This window comes from Urocitellus parryii, chromosome 4 (assembly GCF_045843805.1).
Source record: "Urocitellus parryii isolate mUroPar1 chromosome 4, mUroPar1.hap1, whole genome shotgun sequence".
Classification (NCBI taxonomy): domain Eukaryota; kingdom Metazoa; phylum Chordata; class Mammalia; order Rodentia; family Sciuridae; genus Urocitellus; species Urocitellus parryii.
The window spans coordinates 485,054-510,181 of NC_135534.1; the positions used below are offsets into that span (position 1 = coordinate 485,054).

General features: G+C 60.3%; 4 protein-coding genes across 6 annotated transcripts in view; 1 reads left to right on the forward strand and 3 right to left on the reverse strand.

Annotated features, from left to right (window-relative positions):
- The window catches only part of Phrf1 (PHD and ring finger domains 1), a 30,237-nt gene extending 25,240 nt beyond the window's left edge, over positions 1-4,997 (forward strand). The window contains exons 13-17 of one of the 3 annotated variants that reach the window (XM_077797820.1): positions 427-3,087; positions 3,347-3,501; positions 3,669-3,926; positions 4,123-4,251; positions 4,711-4,997. In XM_077797820.1, the coding sequence (XP_077653946.1) occupies positions 427-3,087; positions 3,347-3,501; positions 3,669-3,926; positions 4,123-4,251; positions 4,711-4,854 (3,347 nt within the window). In that variant the 3' untranslated portion in view covers positions 4,855-4,997. The remainder of the gene's footprint in view (positions 1-426; positions 3,088-3,346; positions 3,502-3,668; positions 3,927-4,122; positions 4,252-4,710) is intronic. The other 2 variants (XM_026379334.2, XM_026379335.2) reach the window with 2 other exon arrangements.
- Positions 4,998-5,298: 301 nt separating this feature from the next.
- Positions 5,299-8,808, reverse strand: Irf7 (interferon regulatory factor 7). Its single transcript, XM_026379337.2, has 10 exons — positions 8,725-8,808; positions 8,043-8,400; positions 7,789-7,951; positions 7,489-7,702; positions 7,170-7,258; positions 6,916-7,093; positions 6,629-6,718; positions 6,003-6,392; positions 5,793-5,911; positions 5,299-5,712 (listed from the first exon to the last, which is right to left on the reverse strand). The coding sequence occupies exons 2-10, from the start codon at positions 8,060-8,062 to the stop codon at positions 5,557-5,559; spliced, it is 1,419 nt and encodes a 472-aa protein (XP_026235122.2). The 5' UTR covers positions 8,063-8,400; positions 8,725-8,808; the 3' UTR covers positions 5,299-5,556.
- Positions 8,809-9,847: 1,039 nt separating this feature from the next.
- Cdhr5 (cadherin related family member 5) lies at positions 9,848-17,336 on the reverse strand. Its single transcript, XM_026379399.2, has 15 exons — positions 17,243-17,336; positions 16,995-17,185; positions 16,650-16,700; positions 14,928-15,020; positions 14,720-14,821; positions 14,512-14,622; positions 14,263-14,433; positions 13,678-13,768; positions 13,452-13,549; positions 13,172-13,372; positions 12,922-13,035; positions 12,765-12,849; positions 12,079-12,672; positions 10,916-11,100; positions 9,848-10,355 (listed from the first exon to the last, which is right to left on the reverse strand). Exons 1-15 carry the CDS (start codon positions 17,334-17,336, stop codon positions 9,894-9,896), a joined length of 2,643 nt encoding a protein of 880 aa, XP_026235184.2. The 3' UTR covers positions 9,848-9,893.
- Positions 17,337-19,784: 2,448 nt separating this feature from the next.
- Positions 19,785-21,060, reverse strand: Sct (secretin). The gene is made up of 4 exons (XM_026379367.2): positions 20,432-21,060; positions 20,264-20,365; positions 20,067-20,159; positions 19,785-19,938 (listed from the first exon to the last, which is right to left on the reverse strand). Exons 1-4 carry the CDS (start codon positions 20,512-20,514, stop codon positions 19,851-19,853), a joined length of 366 nt encoding a protein of 121 aa, XP_026235152.1. The 5' UTR covers positions 20,515-21,060; the 3' UTR covers positions 19,785-19,850.
- Between the last annotated feature and the right edge of the window lie 4,068 nt (positions 21,061-25,128).

Below are 25,128 nucleotides of genomic sequence, written 5' to 3' on the forward strand. Positions count from 1 at the left end.
CAGTGGAAGCCCTGTCCTTGGGCTGTGCTCTGGCTGGGGGTGAGAGCACCGAGGTACCAGAGGCCCAAACATAAGCAGAGGGAGGGTGCGAGGCTCCATCGCTACCTGTGTAGGGAACGGTGGCCTTTGCAGAGCAGCTCACAGACCCTCCTGCCTGCCAGGCCAGTGTGGTGCTGACCCACAGTGGTGTCACCCAGAGCAAAAGAGAAAGAACACTTCAGCCGGTTTCACGTTCACAAAACGAGGGTGGCAGTCCTGCCCCTGGTGCTCCTCTGGTTCAGCAAGGAGGGAGGCAGCACACTATTGGGGTCTGCCTTGCGTGGGCTACCCTTCCTGTGGCCCAGCGTCGGCTCTGATGATAGTACAAGTCATCACACTTCTTAAATCAGTGGTGGCACAACTGGCGTCTGGCCTTTTTGTTCCTAGCTCCAATTTCTCTTCAGCGGAACTCGGTGGGTGTGTCCGGAGGTGAGGAAAGGTCCAGGCCCAGGGACAGCCTGCAGACTGGAGTACCATCCTCGGGGATCCCGGCTAGCAGACTCACAGGAGACAGGCCGCAGAGCTCAGGGCTGAGCAGCCAGGCCAGGTCGGCCCCACATAGCCCTGCTTGTTCAGCAGGGGTGCCTGTACGGCCGGGTGCCTCCCCAGCTCCTGGATCAGGCCAGGCTCAGAACCTGTCAAATGGGAGTGGGCCTAGCTTGCGACAAAGTGGCAGCCCCTGGTTTAATGGCACCAGCAAGCAGTCCTTATCTCTCGGTTCTGCCTCATCTAAGATCTCCAGCAGTTGCTCCAACTCTCCATCAGGAAGTGTAGCCCTAGGTCACACCCCAAAACCACCTCCTCAGAGGACCGCCATCTCCGAACTGCCCAGGATACCGAAGATCCAAAGGGACGGCACTGGCAGCAGGCAAGACGCAGCCCCACCCCAAGGACAGAGTGTGGAGATCCCCAGCACCTGCATCAGTCGCCTAACAGGCAGGGAGGGCCCTGGGCAGCCAGCGCAAGGCCGGGCAGAGAACGAGCCCAGCAACAGGGGCCCCCAGAACCCTGGCTCACACACAGGCAGCTCCCGGCCCCCAGCTCCCAGCTCTCATGGCAGCCTAGCCTCCCTGGGGCCCTCGAGAGGAAAGGGTCTTGGGTCCACCTTTGAGAGCTTCAGGATCAACATCCCTGGAAACACAGCACATTGCAGCAGACTGTCCAGCCCTGGCTTCTGCAACACTTTCCGGCCTGTGGACAGCAAGGTACAGAGGAAGGAGAACCCTTCCCCGCTATTCTCTATCAAGAAGACGAAGCAGCTCAAGAGTGAGATATATGACCCCTTTGACCCCACGGTTTCTGACTCAAGCCCTCCCAGCAGCAGCCCTGAGAGTCTTGGCCCCAGCCTCCTACCATCGGAGATTACAAGAACCATCTCCATCAACAGTCCCAAGGCCCCGGCATTTCAGGCTGTGCGCTGTGTCACCTCCTATACTGTGGAAAGTGTCTTTGAGACCGAGGCGGAGCCCCCTGGTACACCTGTGTCCAGTGTGCTCAAGGTCCGGGGTGAGGGTGCTGCTGAGGGGGCCTCTGATGTGGAGCAAGAAGAGCTAGGTGAGGAGCCTACAGAAAGCCGGGGCCCTGCTACCCGGGCACAGAGACCATCCCCCCAGGACCCCTGGGATGACGAAGATGGTGCTGCCCACGGCACCTTCTTTGGCTCTGAGGAGCGGGTGGTAACCTGTGTGACTATCCTGGAGCCGGAGGCCTCCCCCAGCCCAGATGCGCCACAGGCAGCCACCCACAGGATTGTGGAGCTGCGGGCCCCATCCCGCTCCCGCTCCACCTCCAGCAGCAGGAAGAAGGCCAAGAGGAAAAGGGGGACCAAGGAGCACCGGAGGACACGCTCCAGGACCCACTCTGGCTCCAGAGACAGGACCTCACGCTCAGCTTCACCCTTGGTTGAGGAGCACTCCAGGGGGCGCCAGGCCAAGGCCAAACACAGGAGGTCTTCCAGTGACCGTGCCAGCAGCCAGGAGAGAGCAAAGAGGAGGAAGGCCCAGGACAGGAGTAGGGAGCGGAGGAGAGACTCCAGGGGACGAGGCCGGAGGAGGTCCCGGTCACGCTCAGGAAGCCCCGCCAGTTCCTCCTGCGAGCGGTATGGGAGCAGGAGAAAGAGGAGGCGACAGTCAGGGTCCAGGTCTCACGGGAGGGACTGCTCTCCACCCAGCAGCCTGGAGAGGGCCCGGAGGCACAAGCACCAGCGGGAAAGGAGCCGAGAGCGGCCCAACAAGGAGAGCACAGGCCGGGCCCGAGAGAGAAGGAAGTGGAGGTCACGGTCGCCCAGCTCAGAGCACAGGGCACGAGAGCCCCGGCAGCCACGTTCCCGAGAGAAGCGGCCCCGCTCCCCGGAGAGGAAGGGGACTGCCAAGGAGGCGTCCCCGGTGCCCGCTCTGCAGCAGGAGCTGAGGCAGGGTGGAGACCACTCAGTAGCTCCACCAGTCCCAGCAGAGGCAGGCATCGTGGCAGAGGTGGTGGTGTCTGGCCAGGTGCTCCCACAGGCACCCCCTGTCCTGGAGGAGCCAGCTGAGTGTGCACCTGAGGACCTGGATTATGGGGCCTCTGTGGAGGCGGGCCACGTCTTCGAGGACTTCTCGAGTGAAGCCATCTTCATCCAGCTTGATGACATGAGCTCACCTCCTTCCCCTGAAAGCACCGACTCCTCCCCAGAACGAAGCTTCCTGCCCAACCCTGCATGGCCCCCAGCCCCTCAGGCACAAGACCCCACCCTGGCTGCCATCCAGAGGGAGGTGTCGCTGATCCACAGTGAAGACGCTGTGCACCCCCTGCCCCCGGCAGAGGGACCCCCAGAGCAGCGCCCACTCAGGCCAGACTTGGCAGAGAACACTGTCCTGGCTCCCAGCGCCCTGGGTGTGGCACCGGTAGAGGAGGACAGCCCCTCAGGGAGTGGGAGGGTGTGCCAGGTGGCCAGGCCTGAGGAAGCAGCAGTGCAAGCCCCCCTGCTGCGGTCCCGTGCCTTGGTGAAACGCGTCACTTGGAACCTCCAGGAGTCTGAGGGGGGCGCCGTGGCCCCGGACAGAGGCTCAAGTGAGTATGTGCTTCTGTGGCTGAGCAGGCAGGGTGCCCTGTGGGTGGAGCACCCTGTGGGTGGGGCAGGGAGCAGCCACCCAGGGGCCCCTACCTCCCTGGCTCTTCAGGGCCTAGCCCCAGTAGGCCCAGGGAGGACCTTGGGCTTGACCTTGTGGTCCCCCACTGCCAGTGCTTCTCCAGGGTTCCAGCTAGCAGGCTGTGTTCTGGCCGAGGCTGGTCCCAGGGCACCCACCTCCCCTGTATGTTGGACCCCCAGGGACACCACTTCACAGGCCACAGAGGCCACGGGAAGAAGCCTGGGACACTGAGGATGGGGGCCCCATAGGCGACACTCAGGCGCTGATCTCTGAGCTGCCACCTCCCAGCCACATACTCCTAGAGCCTGGATTCCCTGACATGAACCCCTCTCAGGTAGGTGCCAGGCTAGAGGACATGAGCCACACGGCCACATCAGCTAGGACCAAGGCCTCGTGGTGCCATTTCATTTCTGCCCTGCCCCCTGTGCTTCGGGAGTGGGGCTGCAAAGGGGGATTGCCAACCCTCAGGGCTCTGCACTCAGTGGGTCATTCTTTGTCCAGGTTTACGGCTCCAACATGCCTCCCGGCTTAGCTCAGCCTCCAAGCATCCCACCGTACACGCTGATCAGCCAACCCTCAGTCCAGTTTATCCTACAAGGGAGCCTTCCTCTCGCAGGCTGTGGGGTGGCCCAGAGTGTGGCCCCTGTGCCCACCGCACTAGCTACAGCCTCAGAGCCGGCTGGTCAAGCCAGCACCACTGACTTGGAGGAGAGGACGGCCACTCCCAGGCCAGCTGCAGAAAAGACCAGGAAGGAGGAAGTGAGTGCCCACTGGCCCTTCCCAGGGTTCCTGAGGCTGAGTTGAGGAGCAGAAGCCAGCCCAGGGGGCTCCATCAGGATGGTGGGAGCTACTGGGGTTGCCTCTTGCTTCTGTGCTGAAATGGCTCCCAGCACCATGGGGCCTCGCACCAAAGGCCCTCACCTGCCATCGGTGTCACGGGTGTCTTCCCTCCTAGTACATGAAGAAGCTGCACATGCAGGAGCGAGCTGTGGAGGAGGTGAAGCTGGCCATCAAACCCTTCTACCAGAAGAGAGAGGTGACCAAGGAGGAGTACAAGGACATCCTACGCAAAGCCGTGCAGAAGGTGGGCTACAGGCACCTGTGCCCTTGCTGGGGAGCCCTGAGGTCTTGGGCAGCATGGCCCGGCAGGAGGCAGGTCACTGCTCTTTCTTGCCAATACAGACTTTCAGGGTCCGTAAGTATAGCTTGGGCCTGGCCTGCCAGACCATGTCCTGATTGAGGCCTTGGGTCAGTTCTCTCTGTAGCTGCCCCTCACTCGTGAACATTCATGCTTTTGAAAAAGCTAAAATAACACATGGCATTTAAAATGGCCCGATCCATGCCCAGCTTGCAGGTGGTAAATGCCCTGGGGGATATGTCTACAAACCTGTGACACTTGGGGCACCCTCAGCAACCCTTTGAGGCGGTAGACAGATGGCACGACCCTGTAGGCAGAACCCTGGGCCCTGCTCTGTTGGGCTCAGGCCCTGTTGCTGCAGCGTCTGGCCTGAAGCATGTTGGGTAACCAGATCTCACTCTCCAGATCTGCCACAGCAAGAGTGGCGAAATCAACCCTGTGAAGGTGGCCAATCTGGTGAAGGCCTACGTGGACAAGTACAGGCACATGCGTAAGCACAGGAAGACTGAGGCTGGGGAGGAGCCGCCCGCCCAGGGGACCGAGGCCTGAGGCCCTTGAGCCTTTGTGACAAAGGCCTGGGGCCACCAGCACTCCTGCCTTTGGGCTCCCGTGATGACACCCGTCTGCACCTGTCTTGCTCACAGTTGAAAACTGGACTTTTTTATATGTATATTATAGATACACTGTTTCCATTGTGTTCTAATTTATCAAAAATGGCTTATCTTTAGAAACTTTCCTGTGGCCTCAGTACTTGGAAGGTGAAGCCTTTGGTGATAGTCTGGGGCAGGGAGGGACTCCTGGATCCTTTTCCAGGTGGCCTCCTTTGTCTCTCTTTTAGCAATTTCTCTATTTTCAGTCTTAAAATGGCCTTCTGCCCCTTCAGGTAATTGTTTCAGGTTTGCACTCCGCCAGCTGCTTCCCAGGAGGCAGAGCACAGTGCTCCAGACCTCCAGTCAGGACAGGCACTGCTGGGCACATGATGGCACCTCCCCAGCTCTCCTGGTGGAGCAGCTTTCCCCCACACCCATCTCAGGGGCATTTGTATCCAGCGAGTGGTTTATTAGCACTTCAGTGTGTCGCTTGAGTGCTCGATAGACAGAAGAGTGGGCATGCAGGGGAGGTCTGCAGTGTGCTTCCTGGGCTTCGCCTCCCTTGCCAGGGCCCTGCATGTCTGGTCAGTACTGCCACCAGGGAGAACAGGACAGCGCTGGTTCTCGGCACTCTTCTGTTGGGGGCGGCTGGGGTAGGGGGTTAAGCTGGCTGTTCCAGCTCCATGAGGAAGTGCTCAATGTCATCGTAGAGGCTGTTGGTGCTTGACAGGGACAGGCTGAGGCTGCCACTGTCCAGGGAGGACACGCCCTCACGTTGCACACCCTCCAGGTGCACCCGGCACAGCCATGGCTCCAGCTGCAGGGGGGCATCTGTCAGGGCCCTGGTAACCTGAGGGCCAGGCCGTCCCTTCTCACCCTCCTGGCCCCGGGCCTCACCTTCACCAGGACCAGGTTCTTTTCCTTGGGCCTCCCTGCTGACAGGTCCTGCCCAAAGCCCAGGTAGATAGTGTAGTGTGGGGAGCCTTGGCGCCTTCGTGTCCGGAATTCCCCCAGCTCTGCAGGAGATGGCTCTGGTGAGCAGGGTGGGCAAGGCTCCCAGGGGAATACCTAGAGTCGGCCCACTTCCCAGGCAGGTGCCTCACTGACCTCGGAAGAAGGTGCTGAAGTCGAAGATGGGGGTGTTGCAGTTGCGCTCCAGCAGCTGGGCTGGGCTGGAGGGGCTGGCAGAACCCAAGGGACTGCCCACCTCCCAGTACACCTTGCACTTGCCCATGCGCCGGGCCCACAGTGCCAGTCCGCGCAGCTCCAGCTGCAGGCCAGGGGTCACATGCCGCAATAGCTTCTCTGTGTAGTGCAGCTGCTTCTGATCAGGGAGCTCAGCAGGGCTAGGGAAGACCACCTGCTGGGGCTCTGAGGCCCTGATGGCTGGGCCAGGGGATCCATACAGGAACACACAGCTGGGGTGCCCCACCATTGCCTGCAGCACTGTGCGTCCCTTGTACATGATGGTCACGTCCAGGGCACCTGGGCTGGGATCTGCATACACCAAGCTGTGAGCGACAGGTGTGTGCGGAACAGGCGGTACCCAGCCACCTCCCTTTGGGGTGCCCTGCTAGCAAAGGGTGCTGTCTTAGGCTCTGCTGCATGCAGGTACCCTGGGGCCGTACCCTGGCCTGCATCTGGGAAGGGCTGAGTTGGTTCAGGTCCCCAACCCCCTCCTCCCCATCCCCATCCATCCCCATCCCTACTGCAGAGGTTCTCGAGCTTCTCACCTGTCATCAGGGCCACGTGTTGAGGCCTGGGGCTGGGGACAGCTTCCACTGCCCGTGCTGTATGAAGCGCCTCCAAAGGGCACTCTGGGCCTGAAAGTGACAGGGCAACACCCAAGTTACCCAGCTGGGGTGGCTCTGTTTCTGCCGGACTTGCCCTTCATGGTGTCCCAGCACCCCACATCCTCCTCAAGGGCCCACCCCAGGACACTGGGTCCCTTTCCCTCTCCCCAGGGTCTCTGCTGTCCTGTCTGCCCCCTTCCCTCAGTATGGCCCCTGCTGTCCCTCACCAGAAGGCCCCGGAGGGGCTGGGTCTACCCGCCATGCAGCCTCCATCAGGGGGTCCCCCAGGAGGCTGTGCTGAAGAACCTGGAGCAAGAGGTCCCCTGTGTCACTTGCTGGGATGGGCAGAGGGCTTGGGGCTTGCAGCTTAGTGTCTCCTGCCAGGAATGGTCCTAGGGGCCCACCCTGCAAGGGGAAGACAGTCTGGTGTAAGCAGCTCCCAGCCCCAACAACCAGGGGCAGAGATGGGCAGAGCCTGTACCTGTGTAGGCAGGGCACCTTCAAGAGCCTCTTCTTCCCCCTGATAGGCAGCTGGGCCTTCCGAAAGTGGGGGGCCAGTTGGACCTGGGGCTGGCATAAGACCTGGTTGTGAATGTCCTGAGTACCCCCAGGTCCCAGCACCCTGCTCCTTCCTTGCTGCTAACCTCTTCCCCTCAGTGACCTGGCACCTGGTGGCAAGGCCTGGGGCTTTAAAGCAGGACACCCCAACATGGGGCTGGACACCTGACCTGGAGGCCAAGATAAGGCGGAGCCCTCTACCCATCCACCTACCTTCCTGTCCAACCTGGGGGGTTCCTTACCTCTCCACTCCAGCTCAGGGTTGAGCGCGTACACCTTGTGTGGGTCCACAGGGTCCCCTGAGTTGTCTTGCAGCATCCGGAAGAGCCGTGTGCTGTGCAGTGCGCATCGGAAGTTGGTTTTCCAGCCCGCACGCTCTGCAGCCTCAGCCTCTGGGGGTGTCCTGTCGCCCCTGCCAGTGTTGGGTGGCCACCTGCCTCGGGCCACTGCCCAGGCCTGGGAAAAAAACAGAAAACCCAGTCAGAGGGGTGGAGCCTTAGGGTCCCAGACAGGTCCTCCTTGGGAGTGGGGCTGGGCCCCACCTTGAAGATGCGGGCGTCTGCCTCTCCTAGGTCCTTGCGAGCAAAGTGCTTCCAGGGCACCCGGAAGACCGTGTGGGCGTTGTCCAGCCACCGCAGCCCCTCGTAGCAGCCGCTGCTGACCTCACCCAGAAGCCACTCTCCAAACAGAACACGCTGGACCCCCCTGCGGGTGGGGTGGCCACGCTTGGTCAGGGCCAAGCGCCAGGCCCAGGGATCACATGGGGAGGGAGGGCAGGCAGGCTGGCAGTTCTCACCTCTGAGGAACTACAGCCATTGTTCTTTACAGACGGTCAGTCTGGGAGTCAGGGTAGCCCTTCACTGAGATTCTGGGCAGGGGCAGTGGCAGGTATTATCACAGGTGAGATACGGGTTCCTCGTGTGTCACTTCAGGTGTCAGAGTGTGGCCACAGTGTGGCCAAGGTGTCACAAGTGTGACCCAGGTGTTGAGAGTCACAGATGTGGATTGAGGGCTTCTAACCACCTATGTTGCCCAAGTGTGGTTTCCTGGGCCAAGGTGGAGATAGGTGTGGCGACAGATGTGGCGAGAGCACACACGTGAGGTCACAGATGTTAAGCCAGCGTCCAGGCCTGGCAGAGCTCACAGGCTGGACCCTGCAAAGACAAGACGGGAAAGCCGGTGTGGAAGGGCAGGGTCAGAGTCTAGGAAAGCGAAACTCAGCTTCGCGGGAAACCGAAACCTAGAGGGCGGGGCGGCGGGTAGGCGCCCTCCCACGGCCGGCCGCCCACCGTCCACCGTCCCAGCCCCGTCCTCAGCCCGACCCCACTCCCCACCCCACCCTCGGTCTCACGGAGCCTCCTTCAGGCTCCCCAGCCCTTGGTGCGGCCCCTTCCCGGCCGCTGCTCGTGGGGAGAACAGGGACTCCCACGAGGGTCGTAGCTCCCCTCTGTTCCGCGTGGGCCAGGGGTCCCGCATACCTGGGTGCCGGAGCCGCCGGGACGGGACGTTTCTCTCCCAGAGAGGACGCAGCGGTGCTTTTATAGTGCGCGGGCAGGGGCGGGCCGGGGCGGGCGGGGCCTAAGCCCTGCAGGTGCCTCGCGGGGGTCACATGCTCCCGTGGGAGGTTCCGGCCTCCGCCTGCCCTCCGGGCTCAGCCCCGGCGGCTCCCCTGCTGCTTCCCGGGAAGCAGCCCTAGGCGCGGGTCAAACTAGGGTAAACCAGAGGTCCCGAACAGAGGTGCAAAATCAGACCCCGGACAAAAGTGGAGTTTTGTTGTGGGGTTTTGTTGTTTTTGCATAAAACTCGTGGAGTCTTAAGAGGGACTGCCGTATCGTTGGCTGACTGCTGGCTATTCCGACAGCCACTCTTGAGAGCTTTTGGAAAGGATTCACGAGGACTTTTCATAAGGAAAAATGTCAATGACCCACAGGGACAGTTTGACGGGCAGTTTGGAAAAACTCGGGCCTGGGGTGAGCCCTGGAAGTCAAGCCGGGGAGCTCTGTCCCCACCAGGTGGCCCGTACTCCCCTAATACCGGCTCCCCCACCCCGGGGTCCTTGGGCAGCAGACCCCGGCTGCTAGCTCCAGTCATCTTGGGATGCTCCCAGCCGCAGCGCCGAATGTCTCAGTGCTGGCGCTGGGCCCTGTCCCTCCGCGCGGCGCCCAGGGGGTTCGCCCCCACCGCGGCCGACCTCATAGACTTCCGAAGGAGTCTGTTTCCCCTGCGAGGTCCCCAAGACGACCCTCTCCCAAGCAAGTCTTCCCGGGGATTTGCGCTGGCTCCTTCCAGCCCACCCCCACGGAGTCTCCGCTGGGGTCGTGAGGCGCGAGGTGGAGATCTCTGGTGCGCCCCCCGCCCCCCTGGACTGTGGTGAGACCAGGAGAGGAACTTCCTGGCTACCAGCGGTCCAGAAGGCCCGGCGGCGGGCGGGCGGGGCAGCAGCTGGTTTACAAGAAGCACCGCCCGCCTCTTCCACGTCCGCCTGGAGCCACTGGAAGGTGTGGCCAACCTCCCTGCACCAATTCTCGAACAGCCGCCCATCGCCTCCGATTCTGGGATTCGAAATTGAAATTTTATTCTGCGAGAGAAGTGGGGCGGCGAGTGGACCCTGGGTCCAGGCCCGTTGCGGGCGAGCAGAGAGGTCTAGCTAGATGTAGGTGGAGTCGTCTTCGGGCGCGGGCGCGCCGCGGGGACCCCAGCCCTGGCCAGCGTCCTCTTCGCCGCTGTCCTCGCTGCCAGAGTCACCCGCGCCGTCCGCGTCCGCGGTGGGTGCGTTAAGGACCACCACGTCGGCCTCGGCCCCAATGTCCTCGCCGAACCACACGGCCTTGTAGCCGCCCTCCGGGCGCCGCTCCTTGGTCAGGATGGATCTCACTGCTGAGGGGCTGTCCACAGCCCTGGCGGCCACCGGGGACTCAGGGGCACTGGCGAGGGGACCTGGGTCTGGGGACTCCGTGCTGGGAGGCTCAGGGGCAGGGGACCTGGGGCTGGGCTGCTCCGGTGGCACCTCCACAGACTTGGGCCCAGAACCGGGGCTAGGGGCAGGTGCCCAGTTGGCCTCCTGGTCCCCCACAAAGGCCTGATTGTCAAAGCCCTGGGGCTGGGGCTCCTGTGGGCACAGCAAGGATATCAGCGGGACTCTGGTCCCTCCCCTCTGTAGGCTTCTGCCCTTGCCCTGTTTTGTGACCCTGGCCTGTACACTGGCTGCTCCTTCCCAGAGTCACTAAACCCTGGTCCCCTGCTGGTCCCCTGACAATCCCATTCCAACTCCCCACCCCCTTATCTCCTCCAGCTCTCCTATCCCCACCTCCACCTCTATCTCTACACCTTTCCACTATCTCCCCCTCTTCCCCCCCCCCTTGAACCTTGGCTTGGACCCAAGGGTGCTTATGCGCTGAACCATACACCCAGCCCCCCTCCCTGCCCTTATTATTATTATTTCTAACTGGATCCTGCTAAACTGTGGCTGAGGCTGGCTTTGAAGTTATTAGCCTCTTACCTAAGCTTCCCAAGTTGCTGCGATTACAGAAGAGCGTCCTGCCTTCTCTCTGCCCCATGTTTCATCCCTCTGCATGTCTCCCTCCCTCCCCACCTCTCTCCTCTGCCCCCTGTCTGTCCCTGTCACTGTCATCTACCCTGCTACGCCCTAGCTCCCACAAGGAGTCTCACCGCAGCTTTGCCAGAGCAGCAGTTCAGTCGGTGACCATAGTGTTTGTGAATGAGGATGGCCAGCCCCAGGAGGGCCAGCAACAGCAGTGCACCCAGCACCCCTCCCAGCACTGCCATGTCCACTATGGAGAAGTGCTGGTCATCCTGTATTGGGACACTTCCTCCTGTGCTGCTTCCTGGCGTCCCTGCAGAAGACATGGTCATCCACTGTGGCACACCTCGCCAGCCTGTGCCAGCCTGTGCCAGCCAGGCACCCTGAAAACAAGCCAGCCTTTGGCTGCCCCCTACCAGAGCTGTGGGTTCTGAGGGGCAGGTGCTGTTGGCCCCCACCAGGGAGATGTTGTGAGCACACCAAGGCCCAGCCAGGGTCCCCCTAGGACAGGGTGTTCCAGGGAGGAAGCAACTTGGGATACAACAGGATGAATGGCAACAGGGAATTCAGTCTCAGGTAGTCTCTGCCTGTACGTTGGGCTGGGACCAGAAACAGTGTTCAGTTGCTCCTGACTCCGTTTCCAGTTCCATAGCCCCCAGGGATTTGCCTTATGCCACTGTCTCTGGGAATCTGGGAGGAGGCTGGTTCCCTGTGCTGTACCCTGCTCACTGCACAGATAGGTCCTGAGACCACGGCAGACCTCTGGAACTTGATTCTGCTTGCTCTAAACCCACCAAGACTCCTTAGTACAGGGCTAGCACACAGGTCCCCTGGGCCACAAACTCCTGTGTGGCCTCAGGTGTACCAGTACCCCCAGCCGTGGGATACAATCAGTGTTTTGTTGTTGTTGTTGTTTGTTTTGTTTTTAAGACAGGGCTCACTATGTTGCCCAGGTTGGCCTCAAAATCCTGGGCTCAAGAAATCCTGCCTCAGCTTCTAGCCTAGCCACAAACCTGATGCAGCTGTCCAGTCTGAATTTCAGTCCTGTATCTCTCCTAATCATTGAAGGGGTGCTCTCTGTCTTAAGATCCTAAATTACCAACGGCCTTGGCGACTCAGCTCGCTGGATCTCGAATCTGCCCCCTGCCCTGCACCCCACACCTTCCTAGTGCAGCTTTGGGGGCTCCTGGGCTGACTGTTCTCACCAGACAGACCCCTGCCTGGGACTCTGTCCTAGAGGTGACCCTGGACCACCCAGGTTCTGAGCTAGGACAAGTGGGGTGGGGACTACCTGAGGGTGGGGGGCTCCTGCTGGGCCCAGGGACCGTGGGCCGAGAGGTCCCAGGCTTCTGGGTCTGTGCTGAGCCCCCACCGGGCCTGGTTGGTCGTGAGGTGCCTGCTCCCACATCGGGGGTGCTCGTTGGAGAAGTCCCTGGTTTTGAGGTCTGTGCTGAGCCCCCACTGGGTGTGGGGGGTTGAGGGGAGGTGCCTGCTCCTGGACCGGGAGCCGTGGGCCGAGAGGTCCCAGGCCTCTGGGTCTGTGCTGAGCCCCCACCGGTCGTGGGGGGTTGAGGGGAGGTGCCTGCTCCTGGACCGGGAGCCGTGGGCCGAGAGGTCCCAGGCTTCTGGGTCTGTGCTGAGCCCCCACCGGGCGTGGCTGGTCGGGTCGAGGTGCCCACTCCCGGGCTGGGGGTTCCCCCGGGTGTGGGTGAGGTCGGTGGCCTCAGAGTCGTGCCTAGGGGTGGATGAGGGCCACTGCCACCCCCAGAGCTGGTTGTTGAGGGTCCCTGAGAGGTCCCAGGGGGCCTGGGGGCTTGCGAAGTGGTGCTGCTCCAGGGCCCAGTTGTTCTTCCAGTCTCTGGGGATGTGGGGGGCTCTGGGGAGCCTAGGGAGCCAGGGACAGTGCCAGACTTGCCTCTGCACCCAGCCCACCTGCCCAGGGTAGGAGCCATCCTAAAGGGGCCCCCCGAGGCTTACCTGTGGAGGGGGGCTCCGGCTCTGAAACACGAATCTCAACCACAGCGGTGGCTACACCCCCAGTCACGGTGTTCCTGGCCTCCACCTGGGGTGGGAAGGGGGGCTTGTCCCTGCAGAGCCCCTCTGCAGTCCCCCACCCTCAGACACACTTCCCTACCTCTGCGTAGAAGACCCCTGCTTGCTCTATTGCCGTGGCGGTCAGCACCATCTCTCCAGCCATCCGGAACTCGGAGCAGTTGGTGATTTGATAGGTAATGGCCGAGTTCAAGTCCTGCGTGTGGCTGCAGTGAGTCCCGGGCCTGGGCTGCCCCCACTCTTCACCCCAAGCCCACCCACCCGGGGGCGAGCAGACCCTGGGACTGGGCCAGGTTACGGGGCTCCTGGATGGGCAGGAGGGGGCCGCCTACCGGGAAGTCAGGGTCCTGAGCCCAGATCCTCAGAGGCTGAGAGGGGGAGGTGGCATCCTTGACAGCCACACCAGACCCAGAGCCAGGGGCCACAGTGCCTCGGTACAGGCTCTGGGAGAAGTAGGGCTGGCTCCCATTGGCCTGGCGGGCCTCCACAGTGACCTGGGTCACCGAGTAACGGGCCAGATCAGCCTGTTCACCCTGGGAAAGGAGAGGCAGTAGTGGCCAGCAGGCCGGTGAAAGTGCAGCTGACATCCTGCTGCCCCAGGCCGGCACTCACCTTGACCAGTAGCAGGAATGTCGTGGGGCTGGGGACACTCTTGGTCATGGTGAGGTTGCCAGAGTCTGGGTCGATGGCAAATGTGTTGTCCTTGTTTCCTGAGAGGAGGTGGGGCAGAACTTAGACCCTGGTCCCCTCCCTAGGGTCCAGGATCCTGGCTGGTTCAGCCTGAGTCCAAGGCGGGGGTCTGTGGTACCGTGGGTGGCGGGGACAGGTCTTTTCTCACCCCCTATAATGCTGTAGATGACCCGCTCGTTGATGCCTCGATCTCCGTCCACAGCATAGATGGGCCCCGGACGCAGGATGAGGGGGGACAGCTGTGGGGGTGGGGGTCATGGTGGGGCTGGTGCCGATGGCCCCCGTCGGCCCTTCCCCTGCTCCTCGGGGTCTGAAACACAGGCTTGGAGCACAGCGGGGAGGGGAGAGGGCCGGGCAGTGCCTGTCGCGGTCAGGGCAGCTACAGGCGAATCCAAGGCACCTCGTGGGTTGGGAGGCACAGTGATCGGGCCTGCCTGGGAGGCCAGCCCTAGGGAGGGGCTTTGCTCAGCTGCCCTTCAGGCGGCCCAGCTGGCCCCTCCAGCCCCTCCTCTGGCTGACCTCACCAGGCAGGGCTCCCCACGCTGCGGTGGCTGGTACACACACTACCCCAGGCTGGGTGGGCGGTTTGGGAGAAAATGCTCATTCACAGCTCTTCCAAAATCGCCACTGAAGTCGCCCACTGCCCCTGGAGAGCCCAGGCCCCAGGCTCCCGCCCTGAGCCCCCCAGACCCCACTCTGCACTGCAGGCCGTCCCTGCGGCGGGCCCCGTTACCAGTCTGTGTCCTGTGGGGATGGCCCCCTGGTACTGAGCCTGGATGCAGACGGAGCCGTCTGAGTAGGAGCAGGGCAAGAACCAGGGTGGCCGCAGGTCAGCGGGCAGCACCTTCAGGACCAGGGTGGCCGTGGCCGTGTGGCTGGGCTCCTGGTGCTCCTCCCTCGTGTCCTGTAACAGCTCTGCCGGGTCAGGCAGGGGACCTCAGACAGGGCCTGAGCATCCAGGACTCGGTGGGGAACCACTCACCCGCACCAGCAGCCGGAAGGTCATGTTCTGCCACTGGTAGAAGTCCAGGGTCCGGTCCAGCCTCAGGGCAGGGCGGTTCACCCCCAAAAGGGAGAAGAAGCTGCCAGCGCCCTGGGGAGCGGGAGCCACAGCTGAGCCCCTGGGGGATCAAGGAGCAGTGGCTCAGAAGCCAAGGGCCAGTGTTGGGCAGGGCTGGGGTACCACTGACCGGGGTCACTTCCTGTAGGGTGTAGAATAAGGTGCTGTCCTTGTCACGGTCCGTGGCCTGTAGTTCTGCCTCAGGGATGACCGTAGAGTTCACTTTGGTGTCCTGGGGGCAGACACAGGCATGGCCTCTGTGGACCACTAGCCCTCTGGGCCCACATCCGCCCAGTGCCCAGCCCAGGCAGTGCCGGCTCTGGCTCCGCCCGACTCACCTCCTGCACGTCCTGCTCCTTGGTGCTGAAGGGGAACTCTGGGGCGTTGTCGTTGACATCCAGCACCACCACAAACACCCTCAGCTGCGCCACCTAGGGGTCGACAGCCTTGGCCACAGCCCTCCCGGCCGCCGGCCTCCACTCCTGCCTCACTCCTGTCCATGCACCCAGGTGGTCGTCCATTCGCCCACTTTCCCTTCTGCTTGTTTCTTGGAAGGTGATGGTGACCCAGCAGGGCAGGGCCCATCACCAGGGACACGACTCAGCCCTGGGGCTCCCAGACCACAGAGGTGGGTTACAGAGGTGGCAAGCACTCCGGGGACAGATAAGTGGCCTGAGGAGGCTACCAGCAGAACCTCAAGAGAGGACCCTGGGGGCTGGGGCTGGGGCTCGGAGGTGGAGCACTCGCCTCGCACGCGTGAGGCACTGGGTTCCCTCCTCAGCACCACGTGGATATGAGATAAAGACATGGTGTCCACCTTTCACTAAAAAATAGATCTAGATAGATAAAAAGAGGACACGTGTGAGATGTCACGTTTCCTCAAGAATATCCAAGCAGGGAGAGTGGAAGGCACCTGCAGGGAGATCCGCCAGCCCCTGGGTGGACTTTGCTCCGATTCACACAAGCCGAGGCAGACTCTCAGAGGCCCAGGACAGGTGGACACGCCAGGGTTGAGAGGGCGAGGGGAACCGCCCTTCTCCGGTGGACAGGGCAGGAGAATGTGCCTTGTTTTCTTTGTGGTGCTGGAGACCTCACACAGGAGGCCAAGGCCAGCTCTCTGCCACTGAGCTGAGCTTAAAATGAAGGGTCCCGACCTATTTTTTAAAAGTTTTTTTAAATATATGTTTTTTAGTTGTAGATGGACACCAGACCTGATTTTATCTGTGGATTTTTATGTGATGCTGAGGCTGGAACCCAGTGCCTCACGCGTGCGTGGCAAGTGCTCTGCCACTGAGCCAGCCCCAGCCCCAGGTGCCCACCTATTAGAGACACCTGCTGAGATACTCGTGGGGGCTGCGGTGGTGTGGCCTGGCGCAGGGCAGGGGCTGCTCAGGGTGGAGCTGGGGTGAGGCGCTCCTGTGGCTTTCTGGCTCGGGGCGTGGGAGTGCAGGAGGAGGGCTGCCGCTGCAGCACAGCGGGTGGACGGAGTCCACCAAAGAGGAAAGGTTTCCCTGCCCACCTGAGCAGGTGAGGGGACGGGCGCACCAGGCCAGGCCACACACCCAGCCTGGTCACCACAGCAGCCCGTGGGCTTGGACTCCCAGTGTGAAGGCAGCTGTGGAAGTGCCGGGCGGGGCTGGGTCTCCTAGGCTCTCCTGAGACCCCCCACCCAGAGAGGGGACGGATGGACCAGGGGCAAGAGAGGAAAGGGACCAGTAGGAAGGTTCCAGAAAGGGGAAGCTGGTGGCCGAGGCCCTGGTGGGATGTGGAGGGAGGAAGGGGGTTCTGGGGCTGCCTGAGGCGGGGCCCACATTGCTCCTGAGGGCGGGCTAGCGGGAAGGAAGCCTGGGGAGCAGTCAGCAGGCCAGGGTGCCTCCAGGTGCTGGGCCAGGGGGTCAGGGGAGTCTGTGTGTCCACAGCTGGGTTTGTGAGTCTGAAGCTCAGGGCCGAGTCTGGGCTGGAGGACGTGAGGGTGTAGCCGGGGAGGGCTGGAGTTTGGAAACACTCCCTGGGCGAGGTCACAGAGGAGGGCCCAGGGCCAGGGAGACAGGTGCACTCACCACGGTGTCCCCCCTCTTGCACTCCAGGTGTGCCTCCAGCATCGTATTCTCCTGTGGAGGCAAGTCGGTCTTGCAGATCACCTGCCTGGTGGTGGCAGACGTCCCCACTCCACAGGCCGGGAGCCCGAGGCTGAGGGCAGACGCTCGCCCAGGTCGTCATGGGTGGTGAGTCAGGGGAGGAGGAGGAGACGCTAGGCAGCCTTGCTCCCTAATGGACGAGGCCCAGCCCAGGATGGGGCCTGAAGGGTCAGTCAATGCCTGGGGAGGCAGAGCCCTGGCCACCCCCAGGTCTTTGTGTACCCGCAGGGGACCCTGGAAACACCCCACCCCAGCTACTGCCTGCACCTCATAATCAGGAATCACGCTGAGAAAGAGCTGGTTTCCTAGGATCCGAAATGCGGATGGGGTGGACGAGGATCCGAGGGTCACCTGCTGGCCGTCTGGGACGGAGATGTTCACCAGGGCTTCCGTGATATTTTCGTTCTCCTGCACTTGGAGGAAGGTCTTGTCCACCGAGCAGACTGGGAAGTTGGAGAGGACAGGTCAGTGCCTCCCAGCCCCCACCCCCCCGCCCCCCCACCTCCAGCATGTACCCTGAGTCTGGGCTGTGGCTCCCGGGGAATGGCCAAGCAGCACGGTGAGCAGCGCCAGCAGCAGGGGAGGCCATGGCAGGGCCTGAGCCCCCATCTTGGCGGCTGTCATCTGACGGGAGGGTCCAGCTCTCTGGCGTCAGGGCTGGTACAGTTCCTGCCTCGGCGACCTTCGCCCCTGCCAAGCACCGCCCCACTTTATGACCCTTTACCACAGGCTTCCACCAAGGGGACTCCCGCTGGCCGGCCAGACGCAGGGCACCAGCAGGAGGAGGATGTGGAGTGGTCATTCAGCCTGATCTGGGCCACATTCAGGCATCCACTGGGAATGAGAACCACTGATTCCAAACACAGGGCATAGAGGAGCTTGTAAGCTGCTTGGAGGGCATGGACCTGGGCTGCAGGTGCAGAGCTGGGAGGCATGGACCTGGGGCTGCAGGTGCAGAGCTGGGGGGCATGGACCTAGGGCTGCAGGTGCAGAGCTGGGGGGCATGGACCTGGGACTATGGGTGCAGAGCTGTGGGGGCAGGGCTGGAGCAGGGCCGTGGGGACAGAGCTGGGGGGCATGGACCTGGGGCTGTGGGTGCAGAGCTGGGAGGCATGGACCTGGGGCTGTGGGTGCAGAGCTGGGAGGCATGGACCTGGGGCTGTGGGTGCAGAGCTGGGAGGCATGGACCTGGGGCTGTGGGGACAGATCTGGGGGGCAGGGCTGGAGCAGGGCTGTGGGGACAGAGCTGGGGGGCATGGACCTGGGGCTGTGGGGACAGAGCTGGAGGGCATGGACCTGGGGCTGAGGGTGCAGAGCTGGGGGGCAGGGCTGGAGGAGGGCCGTGGGGACAGATCTGGGGGGGCATGGACTTGGGGCTGCGGGTGCAGGGCTGGAGCAGGGCCATGGGAACAGAGCCGGGGAGCATGGATGTGGGGCTGTGGGTGCAGAGCTGGGGAGCAGGGCTGGAGCAGGGCTGTGGGGACAGAACCAGGGGGCTTGGACGTGGGGCTGTGGGGACAGAGCTTCGGGGGCATGGACCTGGAGCTAAGGGTGCAGATCTGGGAGGCAGGGCTGGAGCAGGGCCGTGGGGACAGAGCTGGGAAGCATGGACGTGGGGCTGTGGGTTCAGAGCTGGGGGGGCATGGACCTGGGGCTGTGGGGACAGAGCTGGAGGGCATGGACCTGGGGCTGTGGGTGCAGAGCTGTGGGGGCAGGGCTGGAGCAGGGCTGTGGGGACAGAGCTGGGGGCATGGACCTGGGGCTGTGGGTGCAGAGCTGTGGGTGCAGGGCTGGAGCAGGGCTGTGGGGACAGAGCTGGGGGGCATGGACCTGGGGCTGTGGGTGCAGAGCTGTGGGTGCAGGGCTGGAGCAGGGCTGTGGGGACAGAGCTGGAGGGCATGGACCTGGGGCTGTGGGTGCAGAGCTGTGGGTGCAGGGCTGGAGCAGGGCTGTGGGGACAGAGCTGGGGGGCATGGACCTGGGGCTGAGGGTGCAGATCTGGGGGGGCAGGGCTACTGAAGCGAGGGGTGGGCACAGGTGGGAAAGAGACTAGGCCAGGCTTTGGTTGCTCTACCCAACCCCTGATCAAGGCTGTCCTGCTAGGCTCTGCCATTGGAATTTTATTAAGGCCAAATTCTGGCGGCCACTCCTTGGGGCTCAGACCCAGTGTCCCTTCCAGGTCCTTGGCCATCCCTGCATCAGTCCTGCAGGAAAAGCCCCTTGTCCTGCGGCACCCCTGCCTGCCTCGGAGACTAGTTAGCTCCCAGGGGCCTGGCAGGGCCCAGTGAAGGGCTTCAGGGACCACTGTGCCCTCCGGGGGGCCCTGGTAACCGACAGAGCAGAGTCCTGGTGAGGGTCCTCAGCCCAGAGCTCCACCTACCCTGCCCCTTCCTTTCTTTGGCCTCCAAATCCCTCAGAGCAGGGAGAGGCCACTGAGTTCTGAGGAAGGGGAGGCTGTGGGGCACCGCATGCCTGAGTGGCCTTCCTGAGACTCCTGATCTCTCTTCACTGGGCAGTCCCACCTCAGGCCCCACCCACCCTCTGGTGCACCCACATGCCTGCTGCAGCCCACCCCTTGGGGCTGACACCACTGTCCCTTGCTGCACAGGCCCTGCTGAGGTCACACCACCACTTGGCCTGGACATGTGTCTCCAGTCCTCCTGCTCCAGGGGACTCCAGGCATCCTGGGTGGCTCCCTTCCTTCCTGCCCCACCTGAGCGTCTGTGCCCCTCCCTTCACACTGACCCACATGGCCCCTGAGACAGCAGCACCCTGAACACGGCCCGTTCACTAAGTGGATTACAAAGTGGGGGGAGCAGAGCTGGGAGTTCAGCCAGTGGACAGGAGGTGGCCCTGAGGCCAGCGATAAGGGCGAGTGCCTGACGGTCACCCAGGTTTAAAGGGCAGCTGGGTGTGGTCACCTGGAGACCTGGAGCAGGAGGATAGGGCCCTCCTTCCTCCTGGCAGCCTGATGTGCAGGGGGTGCCCTGGTGTAAGGAGATATGCACAGTGGGCTCCTGAGGCGAGTCTGAGTTCTTCCTTTATTAGTGCCAAGTACAGCCCCTCCCAGCCCCAGGGTCCTCTCTGGTCCTCCTCTGTCCTCATCTGGACCACTGGGTGGTTTCAGCCGCCTCTGGAACTGTGACCAGGCCTAGCCACACTAGGCAGCCAGGGAGACCAGCCCTGATGCAGAGGGGCTCTGGGTGGCATCCTGCAGAGACATGAAGCCGAGGGCTGGGATGGCAGCTAGAGACCACTGCCTGACCAGCAGCAGCCCTGAGGTGGCAGGGGACGGGAGAAAGGGCTGGCAGGAGGTGGGTGAAGGCCGCGGGTGCTCACCAGGCCTGCAGGGCTGGCTCGTCTGACCACAGCAGGCACAGCTGGCCCTCTGTGGGTTGAAACCAGGAGGTGCGGTTCTCGGTGTCCTGCTCGCTGTTCCACCCCAAATCAAAATTAGTCCTGGAGCCGGGGCACCGGGCATGTCCCGCCGCCGGCCCCGGTCCAGACTGCTCTCCCGCCCTCACCTGCCGGCTCACCTGCGCTTCCCCACCAGGCCCTGCAGCAGCCGCTGCAACCGCGCGCTGTCCCGCAGGCGGCTGAGCTCACTGGTGAACGTCCCGTCCGAGTGTCGCGGAGCCCTAGGGAGAGGCGAGGTCAGACGGGGTGGGCAGCGCCCGGCGGGAGGGGCGCGGACGCGGGCTCACCTGGGGGCCGCGGGGCGCGCGGTGGAGCCCCCCAGCAGCAGCAGCAGCAGCAGCAGCGACGGCGGCAGTGGCGAGGGAGCCATGGCGCAGCGGGCGGTGCTGGGCGCTCTGGCAGCCCCGGCCCCAGTCCGCGCGGCCCTTTATAGCGGTCCCGGAGCGGAGCGGGAGGGTGGGCCGGTGGGGGGCGCCCAGCACCGCCCCGGCTCCGAGCCATCGATCGCCAGAAGGTCAAGGCCGCCCCCCAGCTGTCGCCCGGGACTCCTCCCTCCCCCAGCGCCAAGTCGGCGCCCCTCGGCTGGGCAGCAGGGAGTAGACCAGCTGGATGGCGGGTGCCACGGGCGGGCACTGCCATCCCCTGGGGCTCCCGAGCGAAGAGGGACATCCCGGCCGGGGGCGCCTTCGGGACAGGCGTAGGTCACAGCACGTGCGAAGCCCTGGGGCCTCGGGACCGTGGAGCAGAACCCAAGTGAGCCTCTCCCTAAGGCCCTGGACGGCTCTGCCGTGGTTGGCGGCTGGAAGTGGGTGCAGGTGCTTCGGAGGTGGGCGGGGTAGGAGAGAGGTGGACAGCTGGAGGGGCCTGCCGCAGCTGCCTGGCCAGCAGGCAGGCCAGCAGGACCGCGCAGAGAACAGGCCCGCTGACCTTCTCTGCCCCCCCCCCCCCAGCGCCGTGGGCAGATGAGAGCTTTGTGGTCACGTGGTTTTCTTTTTCCAGGAAGGAAAGAGCAGCTTCCTCCTCCACGCTGGCGGCAGGAAGAGGAGAAGGTGCTCCCATGGATGCCTTCCAAACCTGCTCTTGGCCTGGCAGGGTAGCCACAGTTGAAATCCCAGCCACTCGGGAGCCTAGGCTGGAGGGTCACCAGCTTAAGGCCAGCCTTGGCCCCTTAGTGAGACCCCATCCCCAAATGATACTTTTTGTAAGGGGCTGGGGTGTGGCTCAGTGGTAGAGTGCCTGCCTCCGCGTGAGGCAATGGGTTTGATCCTCAGTACCACATAAAAATAAAGATATTGTGTCCATCTACAACTAAAAAAAAAATTTAAAGTACATTCATAAGAACATTGCAAATCCCAAATATCAACTGGATCTGTGAGATTTCTCAGCATCTGCAAACACTTAAGTAACCAGGCAGATCTTCACTAGGAAAATCTACTTTTAAAAAATTAACATAAAGTGGGGCTGGGTTGTAGCTCAGTGGTAGAGTGCTTGCCTGCAGCCCCCCAGCCCCTGGTTATCACCTCTGCCTCTGTCTCTGTGAATGGTGACTGTCGAGACCCATGGGAGTGGGATCACTCAAATCTGCATGACATTCCATGGCCCGGGTAGATGGTGTTTGTCCATCAGGTTGCTTCCACCTTTGACATTGTGAATGTGGGGGTGCAGACAGCTCTTTAAAGCTTGTTTCTTTTTTGGGGGGGGGGAGGGTGCTGGGGATTGAACCAGGGCCTTGTACATACTAGGCAAGTACTCTACTAACTGAGCTATATCCCCAGCCTTAGAGCCTGTTTTTATTTATTTATTTATTTATTTTCCTTTTATTTATTTATTTATTTATTTATTTATTTATTTTTGAGAGCCTGTTTTTAATTCTTTGGGGAATATGGTTAGGAGTGGGTTGCTGGGTCATATTTGATTTTTCTTTTCTTTCTTTCTTTTTCTTTTCTTTTTTCTTTTTCTTTTTTTTTTTTTTTTTTGGTACCAGGGACTGAACCCAGGGACACTTAGCCACTGAGCCACAACCCTAGTTCTACTTTTTACTTTGAAACGGGTTCTCTTTAAGTTATTTAGTGCCTTGCTAAATTGCTGAGACTGGCTTTTTTTTGTTTTGTTTTAGTTGTAGATGGACAGCATGCCTTTATTTTATTTGTTTGTTTATTTATTTTTTAGTTTTAGGTGGACACACTATCTTTATTTTTAAGTGGTTATTGAGGATCGAACCCAGCGCCCCGCGCATGCCAGGTGAGCGCGCTACCACCTGAGGCACATCCCCAGCCCTGTTTATTTCTGTGTGCCTCACACATGCCAGGCCAGCGCTCCGCCACTCAGCCCCAGCCCCAGACCCCCACCCCCACCAGCATTTTTGTTTGTTTTTTGAGATGGGGTCTTACCAAGTTGCCTGGCTGGCCTGGAACTTGGGACCCTCTTGTCTTGGTCTCCAGAGCTGCTGGAACCCCAGGTGTCCCAGGGGTGGCCCCCACACCTGGCTGAGGTCGGGCATGTTCTCAGGTGCTCCCTTTTTTTTAAGTTGTTGATAGACCTTTATTTTATTTATATATTTATATGTGATACTGAGAATCGAACCCAGTGCCTCACACGCCAGGCAGGTGCACTACCGCTGAGCCCCAGCCGCAGTGCCTCGGGTGCTTCTTGCTATTTCTGTTTATTCTTTATCTGTCCAGATCGTCTCGTCGTCGTTGTTGTTGTTGTTGTTGTTGTTGTTTTTTGGAGCTGGGAATGGAAGCTAGGGCTCCATGCATGCTGGGCCAGTGTCTGCTCTGAGCTCTGAGCTCTGAGCCAGTGTCTTCACTTTGAAGCTGGATTGCCTTTCTGTGTTGAGCTGTGCGTGCTCTTCATACATTCTGGGTACCATACTCTCTGAGCTGTGCGATTAAAAAGTCTTTCCTCCCATTCTCTGGGTCCTGTTTTCAGTCTCTTCGGAATATCTTATTCTTTAGTGTAGAGATGAGGGGCACTGCATGGTCCAGGCAGAACTCCTGGCCTCCCTAGTAGCTGAGGCTGAGGGGTGTGCCCCCACCTGGCTGGCTCTGGCTTACAGCATCTCTGAGGTACCACACCTGAGGCCTTGCTGCCGCTGCTGTTCCTGCACAGGTGCTTCTGGTTGTTCCAGGACCATGACACCTGCCTCATGTTTCAGATCTCATCTTTGCATCCCTGACCCTTTTGAGTGTACGGTGTGACTCAGGGTCCAGCTGTGCTCTCCTACGGGTGGTTGTCTAGCTGTTCCACTCCACTAGTGGAGGAGAGTCTTCCCTGAGCATGGTCTTAGCAGCCTTGTTGAAAATCAGTTAACTGTGATGTCTGAGTTTATATCTGGACTCTCAATGCTCTTTTACTGAGCTATCAATTATCCTTAAGCCAGATTCAGTCTCTTAATTCCTGATGTTTTGTTCTAAGTTTTAATTTTTTTAATTTTTATTTATTTATTTATTTAGGTACTGGGGATTGATTGAACTCAGGGGCACTCGGCCACTGAGCCACATCCCCAGCCCTATTTTGAATTTTATTTAGAGACAGGGTCTCACTGAGTTGTTAGTGTCTCGAAGTTGCTGAGGCTGGCTTTGAACTTAAGATCCTCCTGTCTCAGCCTCTCAAGCTGCTGGGATTATAGGCGTGCACCACTGCGCCCAGTGCTTAAAATTTCGAAACTGAAAATTTGAAAAAGATTTTGGTTTTCTTTTCCAAGATTGCTTTGGTTTCTGAGGCAGGAGGATCTCAAGGCCAACCTCAGCAACTTACTGAGACACTGTTTCAAAATAAAGGGGGACACTAGGGGTATGTCTCAGTAGTTAAACACCCCTGTGTTCCATCCAGGCACGGTGGCACATGCCTGTAATCTCAGCAGTTCCAGAGGCTGAGGCAGGAGGATCATGAGTTCAAAGCCAGCCTCAGCAATAGTGAGGCACTAAGCAACTCAGTAAGACCCTGTCTCTAAATGCAAAATAGGGCTGGGGATGTGGCTCAGTGGTCAAGTGCCCCTGAGTTCAATCCCTACTCCACCCCCCTAAAAAAGATTACTTTGGTTATTTTGGGTTCCTTACATTTCTACATGAATTTTAGAATTGGCCTTTCCATTTTCATAAAAATAAAGCTTGTTGAAATTTTTTAAAAGAATGTTTTAGTGGTAGATGGACACAGTACCTTTATTTATTAGTTAGTTATTTATTTAATGTGGTGCGAAGATTTAACCCAGTGCCTCACCTGTGCTAGATGAGTGCTCTACCACTGAGCCCCAGCCCCGCCCTGTTGAGATGTGGATAGTAAATCAGTTCTGTAGATCCACTTGGCATGGCAATAAGCCACACATACACCATCTGCTTTTATTACCACTGAGCTACTCCCCCAGTCTTTTTATTTTGGGACAGGGCCTCATTACTATGCTGAGGCTGACCTTGAACCTGTGACCCTCCTGCCTCAGCCTCTGAGTCCCTGGGGTGACAGGCATGGGCCACAGTGCCCTGCTAGCAACAAGTCATTCTGACAACCTGTCCCCATCTAGAAACACTGGATTCACTTGTGCAGGTCCTCAACGCCTCTCACCAACAGTTTTCAGTGTATAGGTATTTCACTCTCTTGGTTAAATTGATTCCTAGATATTTTATCTTTTTCCCCCAGTACTGGGAATGGAAACCAGGAGCACTTTACCACTAAACCACATCTCCAGTCCTTTTTGGAACTTTGAGACAGAGTCTTCTGCCTCAGCCTTCTGGGTCACTGGGAGTCACAATTGCCAGTCATCCTTCCTGGAAATTTTATTTTATTTTTTATGCTATTACAAATGGGATAATTTCCTCATTTAACTCTCAGACTATTTGCTATCATATAGAAATAGAACTGATTTTGGCCTGGGGGTGTAGCTCAGTGGTATAGTGCTTGCCTAAGCATGTGTAAGACCCTGTGTTTCCCTAGCACTGCAAAAAAAGAAAGAAAAAAAAAAAGAAATACAACTAATTTTATGTTCACT

Coding starts and splice junctions, on each gene's coding strand:
- Irf7 (XM_026379337.2), bottom strand. CDS start 8,062: ATGGCTGTAGTTCCTCAGAG. Junction 6,393..6,628: donor ACACGTGGCCCTGATGACAG/GTGAGAAGCTCG, acceptor TGGTGTATGCAG/ATCCCAGCCCAGGTGCCCTG. Junction 5,912..6,002: donor CTTCAGCACCTTCTTCCGAG/GTCAGTGAGGCA, acceptor CATCTCCTGCAG/AGCTGGGGGAATTCCGGACA.
- Cdhr5 (XM_026379399.2), bottom strand. CDS start 17,336: ATGGGGGCTCAGGCCCTGCCATGGCCTCCCCTGCTGCTGGCGCTGCTC. Junction 16,701..16,994: donor GCGTGATTCCTGATTATGAG/GTGCAGGCAGTA, acceptor TTGCCTCCACAG/GAGAATACGATGCTGGAGGC. Junction 12,673..12,764: donor GCCGGAGCCCCCCTCCACAG/GTAAGCCTCGGG, acceptor CTGGCTCCCTAG/GCTCCCCAGAGCCCCCCACA.
- Sct (XM_026379367.2), bottom strand. CDS start 20,514: ATGGCTCCCTCGCCACTGCCGCCGTCGCTGCTGCTGCTGCTGCTGCTG. Junction 20,366..20,431: donor GCGCGCCCCGCGGCCCCCAG/GTGAGCCCGCGT, acceptor GCCTCTCCCTAG/GGCTCCGCGACACTCGGACG. Junction 20,160..20,263: donor GGCCTGGTGGGGAAGCGCAG/GTGAGCCGGCAG, acceptor GGGGTGGAACAG/CGAGCAGGACACCGAGAACC.